The following is a 24,119-nucleotide window of genomic DNA, read 5'->3' as shown; positions in this document are numbered from 1 at the left end:
TTCATTTGGTTTTGTTTTGTGGTTATTTTTTTTTTTACAACTTTAAATACGGAATATAAATAAATTTTACATTTAAAAAATAAAAGGAAAGCCCCCAAAAATATAATCACCGACTTTACAAACTGAAGGAAGCAGGTTTTGGAAGGCGGGAAGGGGGAAAGTGCAGTAGGTGGGAAGGGAGGTGGGAGCTCAGACCCCACCCCTAGGGGGTCTTGGGGATCTTTTCCCTTCTCTCCCCCATTCCCAGCCCACGAGCTGGTTTCCTAGGGGGAGCCACCAGAGGTGGAGCTCAGAGGATCGAAGATGGGGAAGTGTGCAAGCAGGGAGGGGTGCGGGCAAGAGGGCTGCACCCTGCCTTGGAGACCTTCTCCCAGGTGTCCCACACCCACCTGGAAGGGCAGTTGCTGGAGCAGAGGACTTTGGGAAATGGAGGTCATGTGGACAGCAGTGTTGCCTCCCTGCCCCTACCACAGTCTCCCTCCTATTTGGCCACTCCAAGCCACAGACTGCATCAGGGGCACAGCCAGTCCACAAGGAGTCTTTGTGTGAATTAGGAAAAGGATCCTTTTCCTCTTTACCTACATCTGCCAGAAATTGTCATAATAAATATACAAATCAGCTTTATCTATGATGTGAACAGTGCTCCCTGCATACAATGTCCTTGTGCAGTACACACCCTGCACAACCTTACATGGCAGTCGTGGCTGGGTTGGAATATGATGAGCAGGTCCCTTGCTGCCCTGGCCTCTAGTCTTCTGCCCTAGAGAGGAGTGACTGGGATCATACGGGGCCTTAATAAGGGGTTCAAGAGCCCCTTGGTGGAGCAGACTGAAGGGCCAGGACAAGAGGAAAATGCAGGGTGGAGGTAGAGAGATGAAAGGAACCAGAGGAAGAGGTGAATCAGAGTGGAGTGTGGGGAGGAGGGGTGGCAGGAGGCAAGGGATGCCCAGGTCACCATCTACAGCCACCTCAACAGCAAACTCCATCTCTAACCCACCTGAGAGGGCACCCAGCCACTTGGTGTGCCGGCCACACCCACCAAAAGGAGTCCACGTCTTCAAAACGAAAACGAAAAGAAGCCACTGTGCACAGAGGCACCAGGGAGACGAGGTGACTGGTGTTTGGGCACCGTGGGAGGGGTTTTCTCCAGTCTGTGTGCCCGTCTGTGGTCTTAGCCACGGAGTCCGAGGTAGCCTGGCCTGCCTGGAGGTGCCTCCCCTCAGAGCTGGCCAGGGGTTCAGGGACCAGGCAGGCTATGCTGAGAGGTCCTCAGGGCTCCTCGGGACAGTCCACAGCGCTCAGGTGTGGCCCAGGCCAGGTGCAGGGGAAGGAGCCTGTTTCCCCCAAACAGCGACCCCATCAGTCTCTCTCACACTCTTATCCCAAGTTCTTGGAGTCAAGGGAAGAAGATGGCGATGGAGTTCAGTCCTTCTTTTTCTTCTTGAGCTGCTGGGCAAGACGCCGGAGGCCGCTGGGAGGAGACCCGCTGATGGAAGGGTGGACGGACACGTGGAGGGGTGGGGGAAGCACCATTGGCCGTCCGAATCAGGCATCGAGACAGACGGACGAGGGAAACAATATTATCACTCCAAGGACCCCATGGGGGCAATACAGCAAATACCATATTAAATAACCCTGCAGGCCAAGCAGAGAGACACGGGGGTCAGAGACAGCCTAGAGGGTCCATCCCATGTTCATATGTCCCCGATGCCAGGGGCAGGGAGCTGGGGTCAACTAGCCACCCCTGATTTCCAGCAATGCTCAGGGCTGAGGGCATTGAGGGGCTGGGAAGATTGAGATTTAGACCTCCCATTCTCTTAGGGCATGTTGGGACACAGCTGGGCTGGGGTCTCCAAAGCCCGCCACCCATCCTGCCCCAGCTGATAACCAGACAGAGAGGACCAAGGCTCAGAGGCTGGATTTTGTACGGAAAAATCCTTTCCCCTGACCCCATCCACAGACCACAGAGAAGGAAACACAGGGTTCTGGGCCTCAGGTTCCCCACCCGGCCCTCACCTGCCCACACTCTCCTGCCGATGCCCCTAGGCTCCGAGGGTCTCCTTCAGTGCCGTCTTGTCATGCGTGTGCTTGAATTTCCGGTGCTTGCCCTTGGGGGGCCGGCGGACTCGCACTGTCCGAATGGTCACCCGAGTTTGGGGCGTTTTGGCTGCACAAGAAAAAGAGAGACCTCGTCAGCATGCGGACCATTGGGGTGGTCTCTCCCCACTGACCAAGGCCTGCCACGGACCTTCTGGGCTCAGGAAAGGGACAGAAGGGGAATCTGGACCAGGGTCCTGGGTTTGGATCCCAACTCCACTGCTCACCAGCTGTATGTGCCTTGGGGACAATGACTGAAACTCTCTGAGCCTTGGTGCCTCCATCTGTGGAATGGGGGTAATTAAGACTGCCCACCTCATAGGACTGGTGGGAGGAATAAACGACAGTATGCTGGCAAAGCTCTTTGCACAGTACTGGACACAGAGCCGGGTAGATTAAATATGGCTTCAAGTTCTTTGTCATTGTCCACTGACCAGTAATTTCCCTGCCCCTTGAATCTAGCCTGGAGTTGGATCTGGTTAACCAACAAAAGGCAGACGTGGTGCCATGCCAGTTCCAGGCAGAGGTCTTAAGAAGGCCTGGCAGCTCTCACCTTCATGCTTTGGGGGACCCTGGGCCGCCACATAACAGGTCTGGCTACCCTGCTGGAGAGGCCACATGGAGAGGCCAGGTGGGGACTGGCTTTCCCCATAGAGCCAGAGGCCCTGGACTACAGGGAGAGGAAAAGAGGCCCAGCTGTCCCCATTGAGCTTCCAGGTGACCACAGCCCAGGCCGCCAGCTGACCGCAACCAGCAGAGGGGCCAATAGAACTGCCCAGCTGAGCCCAGTCAATCCCCAGACCTAGGAAAGATAATAAAAAGCTCCGAGTATGAAGTGGTCAGCACATGGCAGCTGCTAGGACTCACTTTTTTTTCTTATTTTCCTTAGCTTGACCTACTATTGAGGTTTCCTCCCAACCTCTTGGCCCCATCCAATCACGTGGTATGGAGGCCACTGGGCTCTGGGTCAGAATCACACTCCCACCATGAAGCTGGGCCTTCGGGTCAGTTGTGCCTGTCACCTACCTGCCCCTTGCCACTCTGAGAAGCGGTAGAGTGGGATGGGCCACAACTCAGGCTGTGGGTCTGACCCACCTGGGCTCAAATCTGGGCTCTCCCATGTATTGTGGACATTGGAGCAAGTCACTTAAACGCCCTGTGCCTCAATTTCCACATCTTTATTTATTTGTTTTTAAGACGGAGTCTCACTCTGTTGCCCAGGTTGGAGTACAGTGGCGCGATCTCAGCTCACTGCAACCTCCACCTCGCAGGTTCAAGTTATTCTCCTGCCTCAGCCTCCCGAGTAGCTGGGAATACAGGCATGTGCCATGACGCCCGGTTAATTTTTGTATTTTTAGTAGAGATGGGGTTTCACCATGTTGGCCAGGCTGGTCTTTAACTCCTGACCTCAAGTGATCCACCCGCCTTGGCCTCCGAAAGTGCTGGGATTACAGGCGTGAGCCACCGCGCCCAGCCGATTTCCACATCTTTAAAGCAGAGAAGACAGCAGCCCTGACCTCCTAGCGTTAGGAGACAATACATGGAAATGGCCAGAAACCCCCCAGCTAGTGTTTACCATGCACCTGGTGCTGCTCTATGCTCATTTCCCTTCACGGCAGGTACTGTTACCGGCAGGTGCTGTTACCCACACTTTACAGATGAGGAAACTGAAGCAGAGAGACTGGGATTTGAACTCAGGGATCTGCCTCTAGAGTGCACACCTCCAACCACTCAGCACAAACGACAGTGCCTATGAGCCTCAGTCAAGGGGAGCTCTTATACACTTCTCTCCCTCCTGGGTTCCCAGGTGGCTGCCCTGGCAGGGACAGCTCTGTCTGCTGAGCTCAAGGCCAGCCTTTTCCTGGGAGCCTTTTGAGCTCTCCTAGCCTGCCGGGATCTGACACCTGACCTCCCACCTTACAGACACCAGCTCCCACGAGGCAGCTATCCCATCTCTGCAAATGGGCAAATTTTCTAGCAGTTCAGGGACTTGGATGGGCTTCAGATCCCCTCAGACAGAAGACACCAGGAGGGCCAGTGAAGGGCCCAAGGAGTTTCTTCCCCAGAGCCTGGGCCATCAGCAGGACACTGGGCTATACCAAGCCCAGGCAAGCACAAGGTCACCACACAGCTCAAGTGACAGCACGCAGATCTGAGCCCAGGAGGTCTGACACTGACCACAGTACCACAGAGAGCCACACTACCAAGCCTTAGCCAGGCCCATGGACGGGTGACAGAAACACCGTCATACTCAACCAAAATACTGGAACTAAAATGATGGGACTTTACGCCATCTACGTTTCACTGGTATAATGGGCCTCCCAAGAAACTCGTTTAGAAAATTATGTCAAACAAATACATGAAGTAACTCATTCTAAACATAAAGAAGGCCAGGCGTGGTGCCTCAATGCCTGTAATCCCAGCACCTTGGGAGGCTGAGGTGGGAGAATCACTTGAACCCAGGAGTTAGAGACCAGCCTGAGCAACAAATCAAGACCCCATCTCTAAAACACTTAAAATATTAGCTGGACATGGTGGCACATGCCTGTAATCCCAGCTACTCGGGAGGCTGAGGAGGGAGGCTTGCTTGAGCCCAGGAAGGAGTTCAAGGCTGCAGTGAGCTATGATCATGCCATTGCACTCCAGCCTGGGTGATGGAGAGAGACCCTGTCTCTTAAAAAAGAAAGAGGCTGGGCATGGTGGCTCATGCCTGTAATCCCAGCACTTTGGGAGGCTGAGGCAGGTGGATCACTTGAGGTCAGGAGTTCAAGACCAGCCTGGCCAACATGGTGAAACCCCGTTTCTACTAAAAATACAAAAATTAGCCAGGTTTAGTGGCACGTGCCTGTAATTCCAGCTACTCGGGAGGCTAAGGCAGGAGAATTGCTTGAACCCAGGAGGTAGAGGTTGCAGTGAGCCAAGATTGTGCCACTGCACTCCAGCCTGGGTGACAGGGTGAAATTATCTCAAATATATATATAATATATATATGTTATATATGTTTTATATATATATATATATAATTTTCCCTTAATAGAGAAATCATCCTCCATGTTAGCTCAATAATTTACAACACGTCAGTTTGAAGCTGTCATATGATCAGCCTTTTCAGGGCATCCAGCGACTCAGCTCCGCTCTGGAAATAAGACACAGATGCCAAGAAACGGCTCCGTCTTCAGGGTCTCGTTAATAAGAAATGAGAATGAAAAGATTGTCCTGTCCCTAACAATAGAAAGTTACTGAAAAAGAACTATCACTTACGTGATTTTTTTTAATGCTCATCTAATCATATTAATCATTTTTTTTTGAGGCAGGGTCTTGCTCTGTTGCCCAGGCTGGAGTGCAGTGGTGCCATCACGGCTCACTGTAGCCTCGACATCCCAGCCTCAAGTGATCCTCCCACCTCAGCCTCCTTAGTAGCTGAGACTACAGGTGTGTGCCACTATGCCTGGCTAATTTTTGTACTTTTTGTAGAGATGCCTCACAATGCTGCCAATTCCACCTTGCACCCCTGACTGATCACCAGCTAGCTGTTCTGCATATGCAGCTAAAAATCTCTCTCCAGTGGCTTCTCCCCACTGGTCCTGGTTCCCCCACTCAAGGGTACGAGAAATTAGTTTGATTTCTCATCCCCAGGACAAGCTGCTCACTATCTGAAGCTGATGTGCACGGAGCTTTCTCTCATCCAGGCCCAGATTCATTCCACCATCCCATCCCCACATCCAACAAAGCAGGGGGCTGTGGTAGCAAGACTGGAAATGGGGCTGCTCTGGACGGGGTAGTCAGGGCAGACTTCTAGGAGGAGGTGACTTCTGAGCTGAGACTCTAATGAAGAGAAGGAGCTAGGCTTGTGGAGAGCTGGGAGAAGTGTTCTTCAGCCACAGCAGTGTGTGCTAAAGCCTTGAGGCAGAAACTCCATTAGTTACTGAAAGAGGCCTGTCCGGCGGGGGTGGCACAGGTGAAGGGTACTGGTTGGCAGAGACCAGAGAGCCAGCCAGGGGCTAATCCTCATGTAGGGCTCTCAGGCCAGGGAGGAACCTGGCTTGTTCTCAGCAAGATGGAAAGAAAGCCTCCCATGAATTTAACCAGGGGCAGGCCTGATCCCATTTCCATTTTTAAGACCGGCCCCTGCCCCCAGCTGCTGCAGGGGAAAGGGGCTGAGGGCTGAGCCTGGAAAAGTGGTTACCTCGCTGCTCCTGGGAACCCCCCGGGCTTCGGGTCACAGGCCGTGCAGCCACCACTGTCTCACACTTGCATGCCAGGTGGTCCTCCAGCGTCACCGTGGCCTTCTTAAAGATTGGCTTCTTCCGCACAATCTCGATCTTTCTCACCTGGAGGACAGAGCCACAAAATGCCTCTGTAGAGGCCACACAGCCAGGAGCCCGGGAAGCCCGAATGGCCTGTGCTTCCCACCTCGGTGTCCCCTGCAGCAATCTTTCCTCGAAAGCCAAAAGCTTTCTCCTGGCTTTCGGCTTTCTTTCGGGAGAGCAGGCTGTAGGGCAAACGCTTTGGCCCAAACAATAGCAGGACCTTGACCTCTGCCCTTCTCGTAGCTTTTCCATCAAAACAAGCCCTCCCGACCTGGGGCCCCCCTCAGTGCCCCCAGAGAGGGACAGCCAGAAAGGCATTTCCGGGTTGAGCTGGGGCCTGCGGTATCCTCATTCCCGGAGCGCCAGCCAAGGTCAGGGCTGCGGCAGAGGCGGGAGATGGTTGTCTGGAAGGAAGTGGGGGGAGGCTTCATCTAGGAGGGAGGTGGGAACGGGGAGGTCAGATGTCAGGTGTCCATCCATAGAGCTGGAAGCATTGAGGACAGGAGATACCACGAGAGTGGACCGTGGGGCGGAGTGACATTCGTAGTCTCAGGTGTGGGGCCCAAGCCAGGGAGGGAAGGTGGGCAGGAGGAGAGGCCACGGGCTGGTGGCAGGAGAAGGAAGTGCGGCTACGCAGGCAGATCATCGGGCAAGGGCCGGTGCTGAGCTAGAGAAGTGCGCACTGCCCAGCCTGTGGGCAAGGCTGGCCTGGGGTGTGCAGGAATCTTTCCACAAGAAGCAGAAGCAGCGGCTTCTCTGACTCTGCCCCGACCAGGGTGAGACCAGGGTGCTCCCTGAGACAGCCTCTACTCTAGAATTTTCCCTGAGTTCACTGTACGTATCCCCCATCCCTCTGAAGAAAGCCAGGATCTGCATTCCACTGTTGTCAGGGGACCTGCCCCAGCTCCGCAGTGTCTATCACCTGGTGGGTCTCTCTGCATTCTCCTTATTAAAGACACAGCTTGTCAAAGAGAGATGAGCAGGTGTCAAAGATGCAGGGCCACCCACCTGAGCCTTTCTCAAGACAGCCCTGAACAGGGAGAGCTTTGGGGGAACCTGAGCAGCTGCCCAAAACATTCTGAGTGTCACACAAATGTTTGAGGATACGTCTCTTCAAGGGACGTTTTGCGATTCTGTCCTTGTAAAGGAGGTGACATCCCTACTTCACGTTGGCTCCACACCTCGCCCAGCCTGGGGGGTCTGTCTGTGGCTTTTGGCTACAGTGGCCTGGGCCACCTCAGAGGACTCATGGTTGGCCTCAGTCCACCTGCCTAGGAAGAGCTTCCCAGGAGTGGGTCTCTCTGGACAGAGCCCAGGAACAAATCAGGAATGTCCCTCAACACACCACTCTGGCCAGTCAAGGAAGCCTGGTCAGGTTTGAGCCCCAGAAGAGTGGTCTCCACCCACCACCGGGACCAGCCTCGGGGGGCTGCGGAGCCTACGCACCTGGACAGGTCGCAGCTGCACCTGGGTGGGGCGGCACTGCACGTTGCGGTTGTTGCAGCAGCCGGAGCAGCGCTGCACCTCCACGCAGGGCGGCCACACCAGGAAGTTGGCGTTGGTGCGGTCTATGAGGCGCCGGGAGATCTCGAACACCTCGGTGCGCGTCTTGCACTCGGCGATCATGGCCGGCTCAGCAACGGTCAGGGAACCTGGGAGGAGAGGGAACCTGGGTCAGGAGCGTGGGCCTGCCCAGAGTCCCCCCACCTGGCAGGGGAGCTCAGTGGGTGCCCCCGGGACCGCTCTTTCTCACGCCCTTCAACCCCGGGGTTCAGGTTTCAAGTCCTGGCTGTCATTAGCCATGGGACTTGGGCAGATGGCTGAGCCGCTCTAAGCCTGTGTTTCCCCATCTGAAAATGGGACAATGAGATCTACACCCAAGGACCACTGTAGGTTTCAAGTGAGAAAATTCAGAGTGTGGGGCATGTTGTAAATGCTTAGTAAATGTCCGCTTCCCTCTGCTGGCACATAACTATTTTATTCTTCTTTATGATTTTACACATTTATGGGCTTGCCCAACATATGGTTGTTATGCAGGTACCATATTAGCTCGAAACCACGCGTGCACTGCTGTCTTACGGTGCCATGGATTCTCGCATCACTGCTGCTTTCAAAGCCTCAGCTTCCTCCTCTATGAAGTGGGATAATAACAGCGCCTCCCTCCCATGTGGATCTAGGTGTAAAGTGAGTAAGCCTGGCCTACAGCAAGCACTGAGGTTACTGCTGCTATCCACGTACAGAGGACAGGAGGCTCTGAGAGCTGAATATCCCGCCCACCCACATTCATAGATTGGGGGTGGAACTCAGGCCACCTGACTTTTTTCTTTTTTTTGAGACGGAGTCTTGCTCTGTTGCCAGGCTGGAGTGCAGTGGCGTGGTCTCAGCTCACTGCAACCTCCGCTTCCCTGGTTCAAGCAATTCTCCTGCCTCAGCCTCCCAGGTAGCACGGACTACAGGAACCCGCCACCACACCCAGCTAATTTTTGTATTTTTAGTAAAGACAGGGTTTCACCATGTCGGTCAGGATGGTCTCCATCTCTTGACCTCATGATCTGCCTGCTTCAGCCTCCCAAAGTGCTGGGATTACAGGCGTGAGCCACCGTGCCCAGCCCAGGCCACCTGACTCTTATCCATCGTTCCCCCAGCCTCTAACTGCGGTGTTTTGGGGACTCCAGCTATCAAAGAGGAGGAGGGGTTTGAGTGGACATGTGCCTCAGCTGGGAGGGTTTCTCTGGGACCTAATGATCTACAGTCTCCTTTAGGTCTCTGCAAGGGAGCAGGAGGCAGTTCCAGGCTTTGCTCGAGGTCTGCCAGCCTAGGCCGCAGCCCTTCGCCACAGGAGAGACTCATAGCCCATCAGGGACCATGCTGGGTTCAAGTGAGGGGAGCAGGTTGGGATCTCAGCCCTACTGCTTCCTAGCAGTGTGACCTCACCTAGTTCTTTACCCTCTCTGGGCCCCAGTTTCCAATTCTGCGAAATGGGGTTAATAATATCTACCTCCAGGACTGAAATAAGGAACGAATGAGCTTTGCAGCGCTATATTTAAAAAACAGATAGTGTGGGGGCGAGGGGGTGTGATGACTCAACACAGGCATTTAAGGATGGTTTTACTCTCTCAGTTCGCTCAGTCCTGAATGTGGGGGGAAAGGGAGTTGTAAGAGGACCCTCGGAGCCCTCCGACTGGCCGCCCGCCCCCGTTCTCTTTCCCTGGCCCCCATCCTAATTTGAAGGACCCTTGTTGGGTGTCTCAGTCTTACCTAGGCTCCTTCTTCCACGAGCCAAGCTCTCCAGCTCGCCTCCAGAGTGGGAGCGGGTCATGTTCAGGTCCAACTCGGCCCCATCTTCCTCTGCAGGAGAAGTCACAGTCAGACACAAGGCGGCCCCACCTCAGGCAGGGGCTCCCTCCGCCGGGGTCTCTGGGCAGGCAGGAGGTTTGCCTCTCCCCACTCCAGAGAACAGTCCCTCCTTCCAGCCCCCATAAACGCACGGGTCCTGGCCCTGAGCAGGGACCCTCCAAGCAGCCCCCAGGACAGCTGCAGGCCCAGGATCCTGACGGCATCCCTGGCTCTTTAGCCACATTTTTGGCCAGAACCCATGTCAGTGGAGTTAAAAATAACCCTTCCCCTTCGCTACTGTAAGTGAACCCTCCTCGGCCTCCAGGGCGGGGCTAGGACCTGGGGCACTGAAGGCCAGTTTCCAGTGCCCCTCCACCCAGCGTTCCCATAGGAAGTGCTGAATGGAGAAATTCCCAGAAGCCCCAGGGGGACCGCATGCCCTGAACACAGCCCCTCTGGAGCCCCGGACAATGGCCGCACTGGGCAGGCTGGAGCGATGGAGGGAGGGAGGGAGGGAGGGAGGGAGGGAGAGGGATGCGGGGGGCTGAAGACAGAGAAGAGGAGAAGAGGGGTGGGAGTTGGGCCTGCTGGGGGTGGCGAGTCCCTGCCACACACCCTTCTAGGGCCTGGTCTCTCTAGCTCCGGGCCCCTCACACCGTATCTGCGTGTCTCCCTCCCCTTCTCTAACCTGTTGCCCCACCTCTGCCCCCAGCCGTCTGTTGATTCCTCTGGTCACAAATGACAGCTCCCTTTTCTAGCCTGGGCACCATCTCAGTCCCATCAGCACTCCTTGGAGACCTCGGTCCTTTCCAGAGCCCATGGCTGGAGGCTGGCTGCTGGGAAGTGAGGGCTGAGGGAGGCCTCCAAGCTGGATGTTAAGGCGTGGACAGACCCTTCTGTCTCTCTCATGGGTGAGGAGCCACAAATAAACTAAGGGGCATTGGGAACACGCTCCTGCCACCTCCACACCGCACCCCATGGCTCCAGTTCAGGCCCCAACCCACTGGCCCCATCCAAGACAAAGGCGCCTGCCGCCTGTCCGTCCCGGGTACTGCAGGGAGTCTGATGACTAGTCCGCTTCCGTCCAGCCTGACAGCCCCTACGTCAACGAGCCTATCTGTCCCTCTGGCTCCTTTCCTTTCTCCCTGCCATCTCTGGAATGTCCCTGGTGGGGAGGAGATGGGGAAAAGATGCGCTTTGTGGAAAGGTTAAGTTGATTAGGAAAAAATAGCCACATGGTTGCCTTGAAACAGGCCTGCTATTGAAAGCCTCATCTCCAAGATCCCGACCCCCACCAGGGGTGTGGAGGGGCCGTCTGAGGGTGGGGGCGTAAAGGCTTGGAAAGAAATGGTAGAAAGGCTAAATTTGGAAGTTGCCCCATTGTGTGTGGCCAGGGGCGGCCAGTCGGGCATAGGGTGGGGGTTGTGGGAGACATCGGGTGGGGGCCCTGGCGAACAATAGGTGGGCCCAGCTGGGGCCCCCTCCTGCCTGCCTCACAGCCCCCCAGCACAGGCGGGATTGAAAGGGCCCAAGAATGCTTTTGAGAGGGAGCCAGGGGCCCAACGGGGAGAGGAAACAAAGGCAGGAAATGCTGTTCCCCCGTAGATAGCGTCTGGGCAAGGATTACAAAGTGACAAAGAGACAGAACCCCAGAGGGAAGGGGACCTGGGGGTGCAGGGGGGCTGCTGACCAGGGCTCCAGGGAACAGGCCAGAGGTTAGAATAGAATGGAATTTGCTCTGAAGACAGCGTTTATAAATACATTGTCAATCCAGCCCGCCAGCCCCGCCACGTGTGTGCCACCGAGCACGTGCCCATCCGCTGAGTGAGCTCTGGGGCACGGGCAGGGCTGCCTGCTGGTCAAGGCCAGGTGTCCCCAGGGGACCTCACAGACCGGGCCCCTAGCCAGAGGGGCGGGGAGATGACTCCTCCAGTGCCACCCTCCCTGTCTGGGCCCACACCTGGAGACATACTCGGCAGATGCCCTGGGCACCTTCTCCCCGCCCTCCCTCCTCCTGGCACCCCACCCTCGGCACCAAGCCGGAGCCACACGTGGGTGCTTCTCCTGCCACACCCCAGGTCCCAGGTACCAACCCGCCTGCTGACTCGGCCCTGCCCTGGATGGGTGTGGCCGGGCTCTCTCTGGGCTGCCATGGGCCTCTGGTTCCCCAGACGTCAAGGAGGAGGGATGCCTCCTGTCCTGCCCCTCCCGGCTTCCTTAAAGTCTCCTCGGAGGGCCGGAGCGCGGGGCGAAGATTCCATTTACCTCCGGGGTCTCCGTGCAACAGGCGCTGGAGATCATCGAAGGAGCGGATCGAGTGGTCACTCAGCATCTCATAGAGCTCCTCGGGAATGGGGTCCCCCTGCCGGGCAGACACCAAAAGGCTGAGTGAGCTGGGAGTGGGGGCTTTCCAGCATGGCTGTCTCCCCCACCACACACTTTCTCGCTTTCTCCTGTGGAAAGCTCCAAGGTCACAGGGAGAAGGACAGGCAGGATCCAGGCCTGATGATCAGAAGCACAAAGGCCTCAGGGCCTGGACCTGCCAAAGCCTCTGAGACCCAGCTCAGTTCCCGCACCCTCAACCCCCAACAGGAACCCCAGCTTGCTTTCAGTTGGACCTGCTTGTCTATGTCTGTCTCCCCCACCAAACTACATGTTCTGGGAATGCACCAAAATCTGACTTCTCTCTGAGTCTCACTCCACACCTCACAGCTGAAGACGGCCAGCATTTCCCATGGCCAATCTAACCCCCATTTTACAGAGGGGAAAACAAAGGTTCAAAGAGAGGCTCCGTTATTGGCAAAAGTTGCATTCAAACCCATGCCTTTGGGATGACAGAGCCCGTACTCCCAGGCTCCTGGGTCCAAGAGGTGCTTAATAAATGCGTGCAGAGTGCGATGGCCTCAGGAGGCCCCAGGTCCTAGTGGTATCTATGAAGTCTCTCACTCGAAAGAGGCGAAAAGGGAATCCTCGGACACGGCCGGGAAACCTGAAAGCTTACCCGTGCCCTGTGCCCAACCAAACCCTATTTTTAGAGCCCCTTTGGCCTGTTGCCAAACACACTCGAAACCTGATAACACTTCAACAGGCCTCATTCGGAGCCGGGCTTCCTCCAGGGAAACCGCAGGTCCCACAATGACACAAGAGCAGCCCCGTAGGAAGGTCACAGCCACGTCCCCCACAGTCCCAGGAGACCCAAGGGGCTGATGCCAGAGATCCCAAGAAAGAGGCAAGGGCAGATAGGAGACTGAGAATCACAATCCAGACCACCAGCCACTGAGAAGCAAAGAAAATTCCTAAGATGTCACTGCATGTTCAAAGGCTGGGACCGGACTTCCACATGTGCAAACACACACGTGCAGGCACAGGCACTCGGGCTGCACGGTCTGGACAGACAGCCCTGGAGAGGGTGTCAATAGGCTTGGCATAGTACTATAGAACCTTGGGTTAAACTACTCTCTGCCTCAGTTTCCCTGGATTAAGAAGGGAGGACTTCCGGCCCTTCTTGGTTCACTCTACACTCCCGGAGCCGAAGGTCGGGGGGCTCAGAGGGGGTCGGTGCAGGCTACCTTCACAAAAGGGATGCTGCTTTCTCACTGCCTGATGGCAGAGGGGGAGCGAGGGAGAGGAGAAGAGGTCGTCTCAGCCCTGTGGCCAGCCTCAGGAGGCTCTCCCCAAAAGCTCTGTTTCCTCCAGCTTATCATGAAGTCTAGGAACATCTCCAGGGGTTCAGCCATGACCAACTCTGGCCACCCACATCGATCCAGGAGCTAGAAGACTCAGGGCAGGGGGTGGGGGTGACCACTTTTAAAGCTACATCATTCCCTGAAACCCCTGAGTCTCCATGTCTTTGTTTGAACATGGAGCTTACAACCCCGCCCAATGTCTAAGGGCTGCTGGGCAACTCCAGGAAAAAAAGGTGGCAGGGCTTGGCTGAGAACTGGGGTCTTTCCTTCAATATCCGGGAAGCCAGGGGCTGCACGTGCGAGACAGAGGAGGGTATGGACCCCGCTGCCCCTCACTTTCGGCCCCCATCTCCTCCGGGCTCTGCCTCCTCCCACCCTCAAGCAAGTTCATTCCTTCCACCTCAGAAGAGAGACCACGCCTCTGGTGCTCTCCAAATGTTGACAAAGTACGCAACCCACAGAACAGAGGGCTTGGTCTCCAGTGAACACCAGCGAAAGCCGCTTCCCCTGAGAGTTCTGTCAAACCCAGAACTGGCAGGCCAGAGAGCCGGATCCCACGCCTTTGGACCAACTGCCGTGTGACCTCGGCTAGTCACTGCCCCTATGGTCCTGGCTCTCATCTGTGAATTGAGGGGCTTGGAGAACATTCGGTTCAATTCTAATTCTGCCAGGAGGTGTTAGAAGGGGCAGAGAAAACGCCAAAGCCGGGTGCCTAGCCAGGCCTCCCTGGATCACTGGCAGAAGGAGAACAAGAAGTGTTTGTGGAGTAAAGATTCAATTAACCCCCCAGGGGAGGGGCCCAAAGGCCTAGTAGCAAATGGCACTTAGTGCTTGTGCCAAGATCTCCCTGCCCACTGGAGAGCTGGCTGCAGCTGCCAGCCACGGCAGAGCAGGCAGACCCCTGAACAGGCCAAGTGGACACCCCAGACCCAGGCCCATGATACATAGGAGATGACCCTCCAAGGCTGAGTGTGAAAGAGCCCAGGATAGGGTCTGAGGAGGAGAGAGAGGCACATAATAGGTCCTCAGTAAATACTGATCAAATGCACGAAGGAGTCTACCCTTCTCCAGGTTCTGTCCAGTATGATTCTTCCACCTCCTCCACCAGGAAGGCCACCTGGGATATTCTTCCCCAACCCTAGGCAAATGAGCTCCTAGAGTCCCTTTTAATCTGAGCAGGGAGGCCATCCCTGCAGATGCTTCTGGTAATGTGGCCACTAGATGCCCAGAACTCCCCATAAGCCACCCGGATTTGGTAATAATACCACAACTAACATCTATGAATGCCAGCTACAAGCCACACGCTGAGAAAAACACCGTAGAAACTACCAATCCTAAGAGGCTGGCAGTATTTGTATCCCCATCCTCCAGATGAGAGCACTGAAGCTTACAAAAAATTAAACAAGCAGCAACAGGTCCAGACAATCAGCAAGTGGCAGAGCTGGGTCGTTCCCAGGTTCCAGAGTGCCCACCTGTTCCAGCCCACCATGGGGCGTCTCAGCCTCCCTCTCCTGTGTTCTGAGGCCACTGGCCCTCAGCATCACACAAGGTTCATGTTGGCTCTTTACTCTGCAGCATGTCCCACGTCAGAGGCTCTCAACCAGGGCCCACTGGGCCCCCAGGGGACAGTGGCAATGTATGAAGGCACTGCTGGTGGCCACAACTTGGGGTGTGCACTGCATCTAAGTTGGGGGAGGCTGGGGATGCCGCTCACCACCTTTCAGGGCACAGGACAGCCTTCCCAAACGTCAGGAGTGCAGAGGCTGAGAAACCCTGTAGCAGAGGAAAGAGCAAGGGCACCAGATGCCAGGGCAACCTGGATTCTTGGAATCTTGTCACAATCTAAAACCTCGGCTTCTGCATCTTTTAAATGGGGCTAATAATACCTCGCCCGGGGTTACTGGGAGGCATAATTGCACAGAGCAGAGCTGCCAGCAGATAATGGGTGCTTAATGAGTTGTCACTGTCATCATCATTAATTCTTTCCGGATGGCTCCTCTGTGGGCAGCAGCGAGTGGCACACGTGCTCAGGGCCAGCAGCACAGGACATTTTTGAGGATGACAAGGAGTGGGTGGAGAGCTGCCCGCCCATGAAAGAGTGCGTGACTTTGCATTATCCCTTGTGCTGGGCCACAGGAAATGGTACCCTACCTCCACACTGGCAGAGCCTGGGCCGTGTGGGCTGGCAGGGCCCTTCCGGGGCTGGGGGTGGGTGAGGGTGGGGGGACACTCAGCACGTGCTCAGCTCCAGGATGCAATGCTCTGTGGATGACGAGCATGAGCACCTGTTGGGAGTCACAGGCTCTTCTTGGTATGGGAAGGTGAGCCGCCCAGAGCCTGGTTTTCCTGGGCACAGGTACCGCAGGCCTCCAGGTGGACAGCTCACTTCAGAGATGGGAAAGGAGGCCTGGCATCCTGAAGAAGCTGCCCCAAGATCTCAGGCCTGGGGTTTCTGGCAGAGTGAGGGCGTGGCGAGGAGGCAGCTGGGGCAAAGCCAGCCGTAGGAGCCAAGGTAAACAGCCTCCTCCGACCCCGCCCCCAACGCCAGCTGCAGCAGGTAGGAAGGGCACGAGCGAGCGTGAGGCCAGGTGAGTGATCTGCTCCCAACCAGGCTGGCAGATCAAAGGGGCTTGAACCCCACCCTCCTCCTGGGCCCAGCACACACACACACACAGATACACACTCCCCTGGCCCGCCTGCCGTTCCCACCGAGGGACACACAGGCCCAAGCAACCAGGGGCGTTGTCTGTGGCTGGCAGAGGAAGAAGCTGATGAGGCCTCCCAGAGCCTGCCTGCCTGAGAGTCGCAGGCCTTATTTAGATCAAATGCCAAAGCCAACCAACCCCTTTGAAGAAGCCCTCTTGGGGCAAACCACAGAAGCCATTAGAACCAGTGTTTCCCACCTAGCATTCCCCTTCTTTATTGCTCTTGGGACCCTCCCGCTCAGCCTCTGCTCCTTCACGTGGGCCCAGCACCCTGGCCTCCCCACCTCTTGCAGGAGCAGAGGAAAATTAAAGCAGGAAGAGAGGAACCAGTGCAGCCATTTATAATACTGGCAACCATGGCAATCACTGCCCATCCCCATCCCAGCCAGGGGATGGGGCCAGGGGATTCTGCTGTTCTTCGGGAACTTTGCACTAATCCAATCTTCTCTCTCTCTCTCATTTTTTTTTTTAAGGTGGCAGAAACTTAGCCCCAGCTAAAGATACACAGAACCTTTGCAGTCTGATTTTCTTTCTGTTTCTTCTCCTCTGTCCTGTCTAATCCTGGTAGCCCAAGTCCCAAGATAGAGGAGAGACAGACATGCTTCTCTCTCAAGATGGGGGGCCTTGAAAGACTGATGCCTACCAGAGGGCTGAAAAGTGGGGCTGACCTCGGAGCAGAGCGAAGCAAGGAGTCAGTGGGTCCATGAAGCAACAGGGGGCCAGGTCCCGCCCTCCCCACCACCCCAGCACTAACTGTTCTTTGCACAAATAGTTACTGATTGTCCACAGGGCTCTGGGCACTGTTCTAAAAGTGGGGACCAGGAGGAAAGCTCTCTAATGGGGTTGACACTCCAGTAGAGAAAGCAGCTAATAAACAATGAAATAAACCGAACATAGGAAGAGTTGTCACAGAAAAGGCTCCTCAATGCGGGAGGGGAAGACAAGATGTGGAGAGGTACTTATGAGGCCCATGATAAACATCTCACCATTCCTGCTCAGTCAGTCTCTGTCTCTCTCTCTCTCTCTGACAGACACACACACACACACACACACTCACACACACACACACACACACACTCTTCCTGGCTCTTGCACCAGATCCTCCAAATTCTGTTTAACCTGCCCTTGCACACCTCCAGGGCTCTGAGATTCCAGCAGTTGGTCTCCTGCCCTCTAGGGCCATTAGCAAACCCAGAGGAAGCTGGATGGCAAAGGGCTGTGGGGCCCTTCACTCTTTCCCGGAAGAAGGGTGCTGAGGCCAGACATGTCACGTGACAGTGGGACTCGCCCTCCTGGAAGCCAGCTCAGCTGGTGGAGATGGCACCTCAGAGGCCTCGGCAGGCCCTCCGCCCAGCCCTGCCTCACGGCTGCCTGCCCTCTGCTGAAAGCTTAGTCCAAGCACGACCAGGACGTGGCCAGCTCCAAGGCCACCTCCATCAGCAGGCCTGCCCTGACTCTCCTAGCACTGGCCATTACAGCTCGTTCCTGGACTGACCCCTGCATGGTCCCATCCCCATGCAGGTCCCCTCCCCCAGGGCCAGCCTAAGGCTCACTCAGGCTTAGCAGCAAAGTGCTTCATAAACTGCAAAGTGCCACATACATCGCGCCTGTGGCCATGTGTTCAAGAATGCTGTGACTAAAGTGAGGAGAAAGGCAGTTTCTGTGCCACAGCCTCCACCCCAGATACACGAGCCGGTGGAGCTGTAGGAAAGGAGGAGGAGGTGCTGGACGAAGCTGGAAATGGTAAGGGGAGGCTGGGGAAACATCCAGCTGTCAACGGCCTCCCCGGGGCACGCTGGGATCAGCCAAGAGAATGCAACAGCCAGGGGTGGGAGCCCCCTCCGCGGTTGCACACGCCAGGTCCCTCCAGTCTCGCAGGTTCAAATGAAGGCTCATGTGAAGGGGGAATCGGTCTGGACAGCTCAGTGCCCTTCAGAGTCACATCACCACCATTTTCCACCACGCGGAGGTGGTTGAAAAAAAGGAGTCACAGATGGGTAAGGTTTGAGGGGCGTCGGGCTGACAAGGCAAAAAAAAAAGTGGGTGCTGTGGAGCTGATGGGAGGTTCTCCCTCCCTCACAGGACGCCAGGAAGGAAATGGGGCCGCTACAGAGGTGGTGAGGTGCCAGGGCCCACGGAGGGCCCACCTGTTGCGCGGGGGCGAGCACCAGGCGCTGGGTGCACGGGGGTCCGTGCGTGCCTGTGTACGTGCGTGGGTGTGCGCGCACGTGTGCTCAGGCCGCGCGTGCAGGGGCCGTGCGTGCGTTTGTGTGCGGTGCGCGCGCGTGTGTCCCGCGTGTGCACGGGCGTGGCGGCGGCGGGCGCGCGACCTGGCCGCGGTAGTGCGTGCCCGTCGCTCTGCGCGCCCGCCTGCCGGAGCGCAGCATCGCCTCCGGCCAGGAGTGTGCATGCGTGGGGTGAGTGAGCGAGTCGGGGGCCCGGGCGGGGTGGGCTGCGGAGAGCAGCCACGGGGCGCCGCCGTTCCCAGGACGCCCTGGCACCGGGCCCAGCCCCCAGGTCCCACGGCGAGGCGAGGCGGCAGCTGGGGCCGGCCGGCCACCCCCTCCCCAACAGCTGGCCGCGGCCCGGGGGGCTGCGGTAGAGGCGGAGAGGGGGCGTCGGGAGGGGCCTGCAGGCGGCCCGGCCGAGCCCCGCGTCCTCCCTCCCGGGTGCGGGCCGCGGGGCCGGCCGCGGAAGGGCGGGGCCCCCGGGCGGGCGGCCTGCGGCCCTCGAGGAGCCCCGAGAACAAAAGGAGACGGCTCCTCCGTGGTCAAAACAACCTGCGCTGGCGGCAGCCCAAGGCCGGGCCGCGGCCTCCGAGCCCTCCGCCTTAACCCCTTCGCCGCCGCTGCCTCCTTCCTGCGCCTGGCTGGAGGCCGCAGGGGCCGACCCTCCCCGGGAGCCGGCGAGGTGCGGGCGAGGTGCGGACTCCCGGCCGCAGCCGGGCGGAGGTGGGACGGGACCCAGTCACGCCGCGCTCCCGGCTGCCCTGCCCTCCACCGCGCGCGTCGTCCCGCCCCGCCCCCTTTCCCACCTGGATTCCGGGTAGACTTGCCAACTCACGGCTACGTGAGGCTGGGAGGGGTGGGGACGGCTCCGACCCCAGCGCTCCCGCAGATGTTTTTATACCCCATCTCCCGTACAGCTAGGCTTTTGCAGGCGGCGCGCTCCGCACCCTGCATGCGGGGGAGAGAGGTGCTTCCTCTTGCAGGGCGCGGGCACAGGTACGGCAAGGCCTCAGGCACACACCGCCCCGGGGGCTGGATTCCTTCAGAGCCCCCAGTCCTCCCCCTACCCAAGTGCCCGAAACCTACCTGCGTCTCTATCTCTCTCTCCCTCTCTCCCTCTCTCCCTGTTACTCCCACCCCAAATCCCGCGCCCGAGACACAAGCCGCTTCCAGACCGTGCTCTGGGGCCGGGCATGCCCTGCGCGTGCCGGAGGGCGTCCACCCGGACCCCGACCGGGAGCCAGGGTGGGACCCGAGCCCCGTCAAAGGTCGGCGTGGATGGCACCGGTGCGCAAGCTTGCACCTCCTGGGCAAGCCGATGGCAGGACAGAGCCTAAGCCGAGGCTGGCGCCGAAGTGGGCTCGGGAGGACGCGCTGCCTCCTGCACCCTGGGCGCCACCCCACCCCCTCTCCCCCGGCCGGGAAGGGGCTTGTTCTCGGGTTCCCAAGGGGTGGGGGACAGGGCCACACACACCCTCCCCCGACACGGAACGGCTTAGGGAGCCAGGTTCGCCCGCCGGTTGGAAAGAAAGCCACCGCTGTTGCCTTCGCTTAAAGCCTGTCACCCCCGGACCTCGCTCCCAGCCCGAGGAGGTCACCCAGCGCCCGGCGTCAGGCTCACGGGCTGCAAGGGTCCAAAGTTCACTGCAGGGAGAGGAGGGGGCGGTCAGAAGGTGGGGGCGAAGGTAATGAATGAAGAACCAGCCCCAGCCGCCGTGGCAACTCACCTCGGCGCTGACCAGACGCAGGTAGCAGCAGAGAGACAGGAAGAGCGCCCAGCAGCGATTCATGCCGACTCCGGGCCCGGCCCCGCGGGGCCCCGGACGCGTAGATCGAGCGCGCCGCCCCCGCGGCCAGGGTGGGGGGCTGGGGAGGGGGGTGGGCTCGGCTCGGGTCCGCGGCGATCAGGCGCTCAGGCCTCTGCAGCCGCGGCTCACCCGCATGGCCCCCGGGCGCCGCCGCCCCCGGCCCCGGCTCCGTCGCTGGGGGGCAGGGGAGGACCTGGGCGCAGGACCTGGGTCCGAGGCCGCTACCTGGGCGGATCCCAAGCCCGAGTGAGCATCCACGGCCGGGGGGCTGCGTCGCGAACCAGCCGAGGCGTCTAGCCGTGTGGGGGCGCCCAGGGGACTCCAACCTCCAAGAGGAAAAGGAACACGGCAGTCGATGGTTCGTCTTCACTCGCCGGCTAAAGGCGTTTTCCTCTGCCCGCCGGCTTAGCTTTTTTGCAACATTTTCTGGAAAGGCCCCAAAAATCGGAAAGCGCAGAGCTGGGCACCTCAAGGCCCAAGTCTCCCCCAAAAAACTTTTTCCAAAGTTGGCTTTGCAACGGCAGCTCGAGCACCCGGGCAGGGAGAGGTGCAAACTCCCGCCCGGGCCGGGTGGGGGGGCGGGAGCGTGTGCGCCCTGGCGCGGGGCCCGGGCGGCGGGCACGGCTGCTCCGCGCGCGCGGCGTGCCCGCTGCGCGCTAGGCCGGGCCCGGCCGACAGGTGGACGCGGCGCGAGTCCGTCGGTCCGTCTGCCCGCCCGCTCGCCGCTCTGGGCGTCCTCTGCGGGCTGCGGGCTGCGAGCTGCGAGCTGCGGCTGCTCCGGTTTTCTCTTTGCAGCGAGGCTGGAGGGTGGGCTTTTTTTTTTCCCCCTTTTTGCGCGCGTATGTATGTGTGTGCGCGCAAAGTATCTCTATCTAGGGAATGAAAAATGGGCGCTGGCGGCCGGAGGGGAGCCCTAGGGAGGCAGCGGGGGAGGCTGCGGGTGCGCGGGGAGGCAGGCGGGCCGCTCCCGGCTGCAGGAGGAGAAGTTGCCACCCTTTCAGCTGTTCCGGCCTTTATAAAGGAGAAGGGAGAGTGCGAGAGGTGGGTGGAGACAGCCTTTCCTCTTCTGGCCCGGAGTCAGCGCCAGGAGGGGGGGGGCGGGAGCTGGGGGAGGGCTTGGGGCCAGGGCGGGGCGCTTAGGGGGTCTCTGAGAGCCGAGCAACCCCTCAGTCCATGAATCTGGCCCCGGGGAAAAAAGAACTAGGGGCAACCCACCGTCCCGCCCCTCAGCACAGTGACCATGGACAGGTTAGGAGCCCACGTGGTCTAGGGGTATGTCTCCAGAGCCAAGGCCAGGAGTCCAAGCTCCCCTCCAGGACCAGACATTTCCACCCTGGCACAGGCATGACAGGGAGGGACTCAGGCTCTGCAGCCTGAGAGCCTGAATTCAGATCGTGCCCTGGCACTCGGGAGCTTGGGTCACCTTGGGCAAGTCACTTCCCTCTGTGCCCCTCCATCTAGCCTCAACCTGGAGATGGGGCTATTGTAAGGACTCCATGCCAGCAAGGGAAGGCACCGCAAGGTGAACCCACAGAACCCGGCAGCCAGCGCCCTTCAGCTGCAAGCTGGGTCCGAGTCTCCTCCTCCTAGCTGGTTGCCTGGCACAACAGGCCCTGCCAGCATTGGCTGAATTTGAATTTGTTGAACTGCAAAGTCACACAAACCCCCACAGCCCTGCAGCATCTTCGCAGGGCTACCAACATGATCCTCCCGTCAGTCACCCTGCTGTTTACTATCTCCCTCAGCCCCCGGGTTCGAGGCCCAGAGCCCACCCACCCACAATCAGCCTTCACACAGTTAACGCCTTCCACCCCCAGTCAGGGAGCTGCTATGTCCCTGCCTTCAGCAGTCACACTGTCTCAGTCACAGTCACACGTACTCACACTGGGCCCAGCACCCCCCTCGGGAGGCGCAGGCTCCTGCATCACCCAGCCTCCCGGCTTTGAGGCACCCTTATCTCCTCCACTTGCACTCTCTGTTATCCACCCTTCCCTTTGAGACATCAGCCTGCTTCTCACACAGGAGCACACTGAGAGTCACACCTGCTCTCTCTTCATAAACTGTCTTCTTGGACCTGGACAGGGTGGAACAGAGGAGGAAGGACATCTCAGGTGGTCTTTACAGACCACTGCAGGCACCCACCCACTACTGACTACCACCCGGCAGCATGGCACAGTGGCAGAGAGGCAGCCTGAAGACACATCACCTTGGTCCAAATCCTGGAGTGGCCACTTGCTGGACAAGTGTCTCCGGGAAGGTTTTTTAACCTCTCAGTACCTCGGTTTCCTCCTTTATAAACTGGAGCTGAATCTATAAACTGGAGCTGAGTGTGGTGACAAGCACCTGTAGTCCCAGCTACTCAGGAGGCTGTGGATCGCTTTTGAGCCCAGGAGTTTGAGGCTACAGTGAGCTGTGACTGTGCCACTGCACTCCAGCCTGGGCAACAGAGCAAGACCCTATCTCTAAAGAAATAAAAATAAATCTATAATGGGAAGGAGCGAGGGATAACAGAGAGGCATGGCAAAATTTTAGGGGTGATGGAAATGTTTGTTATTTTTGATTGTGGTGATGGGCTTATGGGTGTATACGTACATCAGAACAAAATGTGTGCGGTTTGTTGTACCTCAGTGCAGTTGTAGAGAATTTCTACCCTCCTCCTGGAGTAGGCTGGAGGCTCCCATGAGGTCCTCCATGTGGAGGCGCTCAGTAGAACACCTTAGCAGGAAGCAAGCGCGTGGATCCTTCCATGCAGCCTTCAAGTTCACTGGTGGCCCCGCACTGCTCCAGGCACTGGGGAGACAGGTGTGAACCAGCCTAATGCAGGCCCCTGCCTTTGAAGAGCCCCATTGAGAAGGACAACCAGATGTATAAACAGATAAATTAGGAGGCAGGGTGACAAGGGAGATGGGGCAGCGGGACGAGGAGATAACCCCCAAACACTAGATTTGAAGTCTAATGACTCAGAGATAAAAACCCTGTTCCACTGGACAGCTGGGTCATCTTGACCTTGACCTTCTGTGTCCCCTATAAATAGAATGGTAACAACTACCATGATTAGTGAGCTGACTATGTGGTAGGTAGTGTTTTTCTTACTCTACCTGTAGCCTCTCCATGCTCCTGTGAGATGTGTTATTCCTATCTTACAGATGGGGAAATGGAAGCACAGAGAGGCCAAGACACTTGTTCAAGGTCACACAGCCTGTAAGTGGTAAGGCCGGGACTTGAATCTGAGCAGTCCAGCTACAGAGCCCACATGCTGAGACCACCCGTGCTGTGCAGTTTTCTGGCAGGTGATGCTGATGACAACGATGACACTTTTGACACAGGGCTTTGGTGAGCACCACATGCATTAATATATGGGAACCTGCTCTGCCAGCTAAAAAGTGCTGGACCCATATGAACTCTGACTTAGGTACAAGTTGGGGGAGAGGGAAGGCTACTCAGAGCAGCATCGTAGAACGCCTACTGTTTGCAGACCCGGTATGAAGCTCTGAGAAATGGAATGAGGAAGGAGTCCCAGCCTTGGCACTCAGGGACTTCCCATGCTGTCAGTGAGATAGACACAAATCATTGCAGTGCAGGTGGCAATACATGGGTTAGAAGTGGCAGAAGAGGGCCCAGCAGACACCTGGGCCTGAATGCTGCATGACACCTGCATGGCACCTGGGCCTGAATGCTGCATGACACCTGCATGACACCTGGGCCTGAATGCTGCATGACACCTGCATGACACCTGGGTCTGAATGTTGTGCTAAGCACCCCTTTCTTGTATCCTCTCCTTGCAGAGGAGCAGTCTGTAAAGAACACCTCCCCAGGCATGGTGGCTCACCCCTGTATTCCCAGCAATTTGGGAGGCTGAGGCTGGAGGATCACTTGCAGCCAGGAGTTTGAGTCCAGCCTCAGCAACATAGCAAGACCCCATCTCTTAAAAAAAATTACCAAAAAAAAA

The 24,119-nt window shown here is 57.6% G+C and overlaps 1 protein-coding gene across 1 annotated transcript; it reads right to left on the bottom strand.

Moving 5' to 3' along the window:
- On the bottom strand, window positions 1-21,234 carry PDGFB (platelet derived growth factor subunit B). Its single transcript, XM_030815520.1, has 7 exons — window positions 20,090-21,234; window positions 12,009-12,105; window positions 9,666-9,755; window positions 7,854-8,059; window positions 6,284-6,428; window positions 2,017-2,167; window positions 1-1,635 (listed from the first exon to the last, which is right to left on the bottom strand). The coding sequence occupies exons 1-6, from the start codon at window positions 20,150-20,152 to the stop codon at window positions 2,043-2,045; spliced, it is 726 nt and encodes a 241-aa protein (XP_030671380.1). The 5' UTR covers window positions 20,153-21,234; the 3' UTR covers window positions 1-1,635; window positions 2,017-2,042.
- Window positions 21,235-24,119: the final 2,885 nt, after the last annotated feature.

Source organism: Nomascus leucogenys, chromosome 7b, assembly GCF_006542625.1.
Source record: "Nomascus leucogenys isolate Asia chromosome 7b, Asia_NLE_v1, whole genome shotgun sequence".
NCBI lineage: Eukaryota > Metazoa > Chordata > Mammalia > Primates > Hylobatidae > Nomascus > Nomascus leucogenys.
Note: the sequence above shows the minus strand (reverse complement) of the source record. Positions and strands in the feature narration are given on the sequence as shown.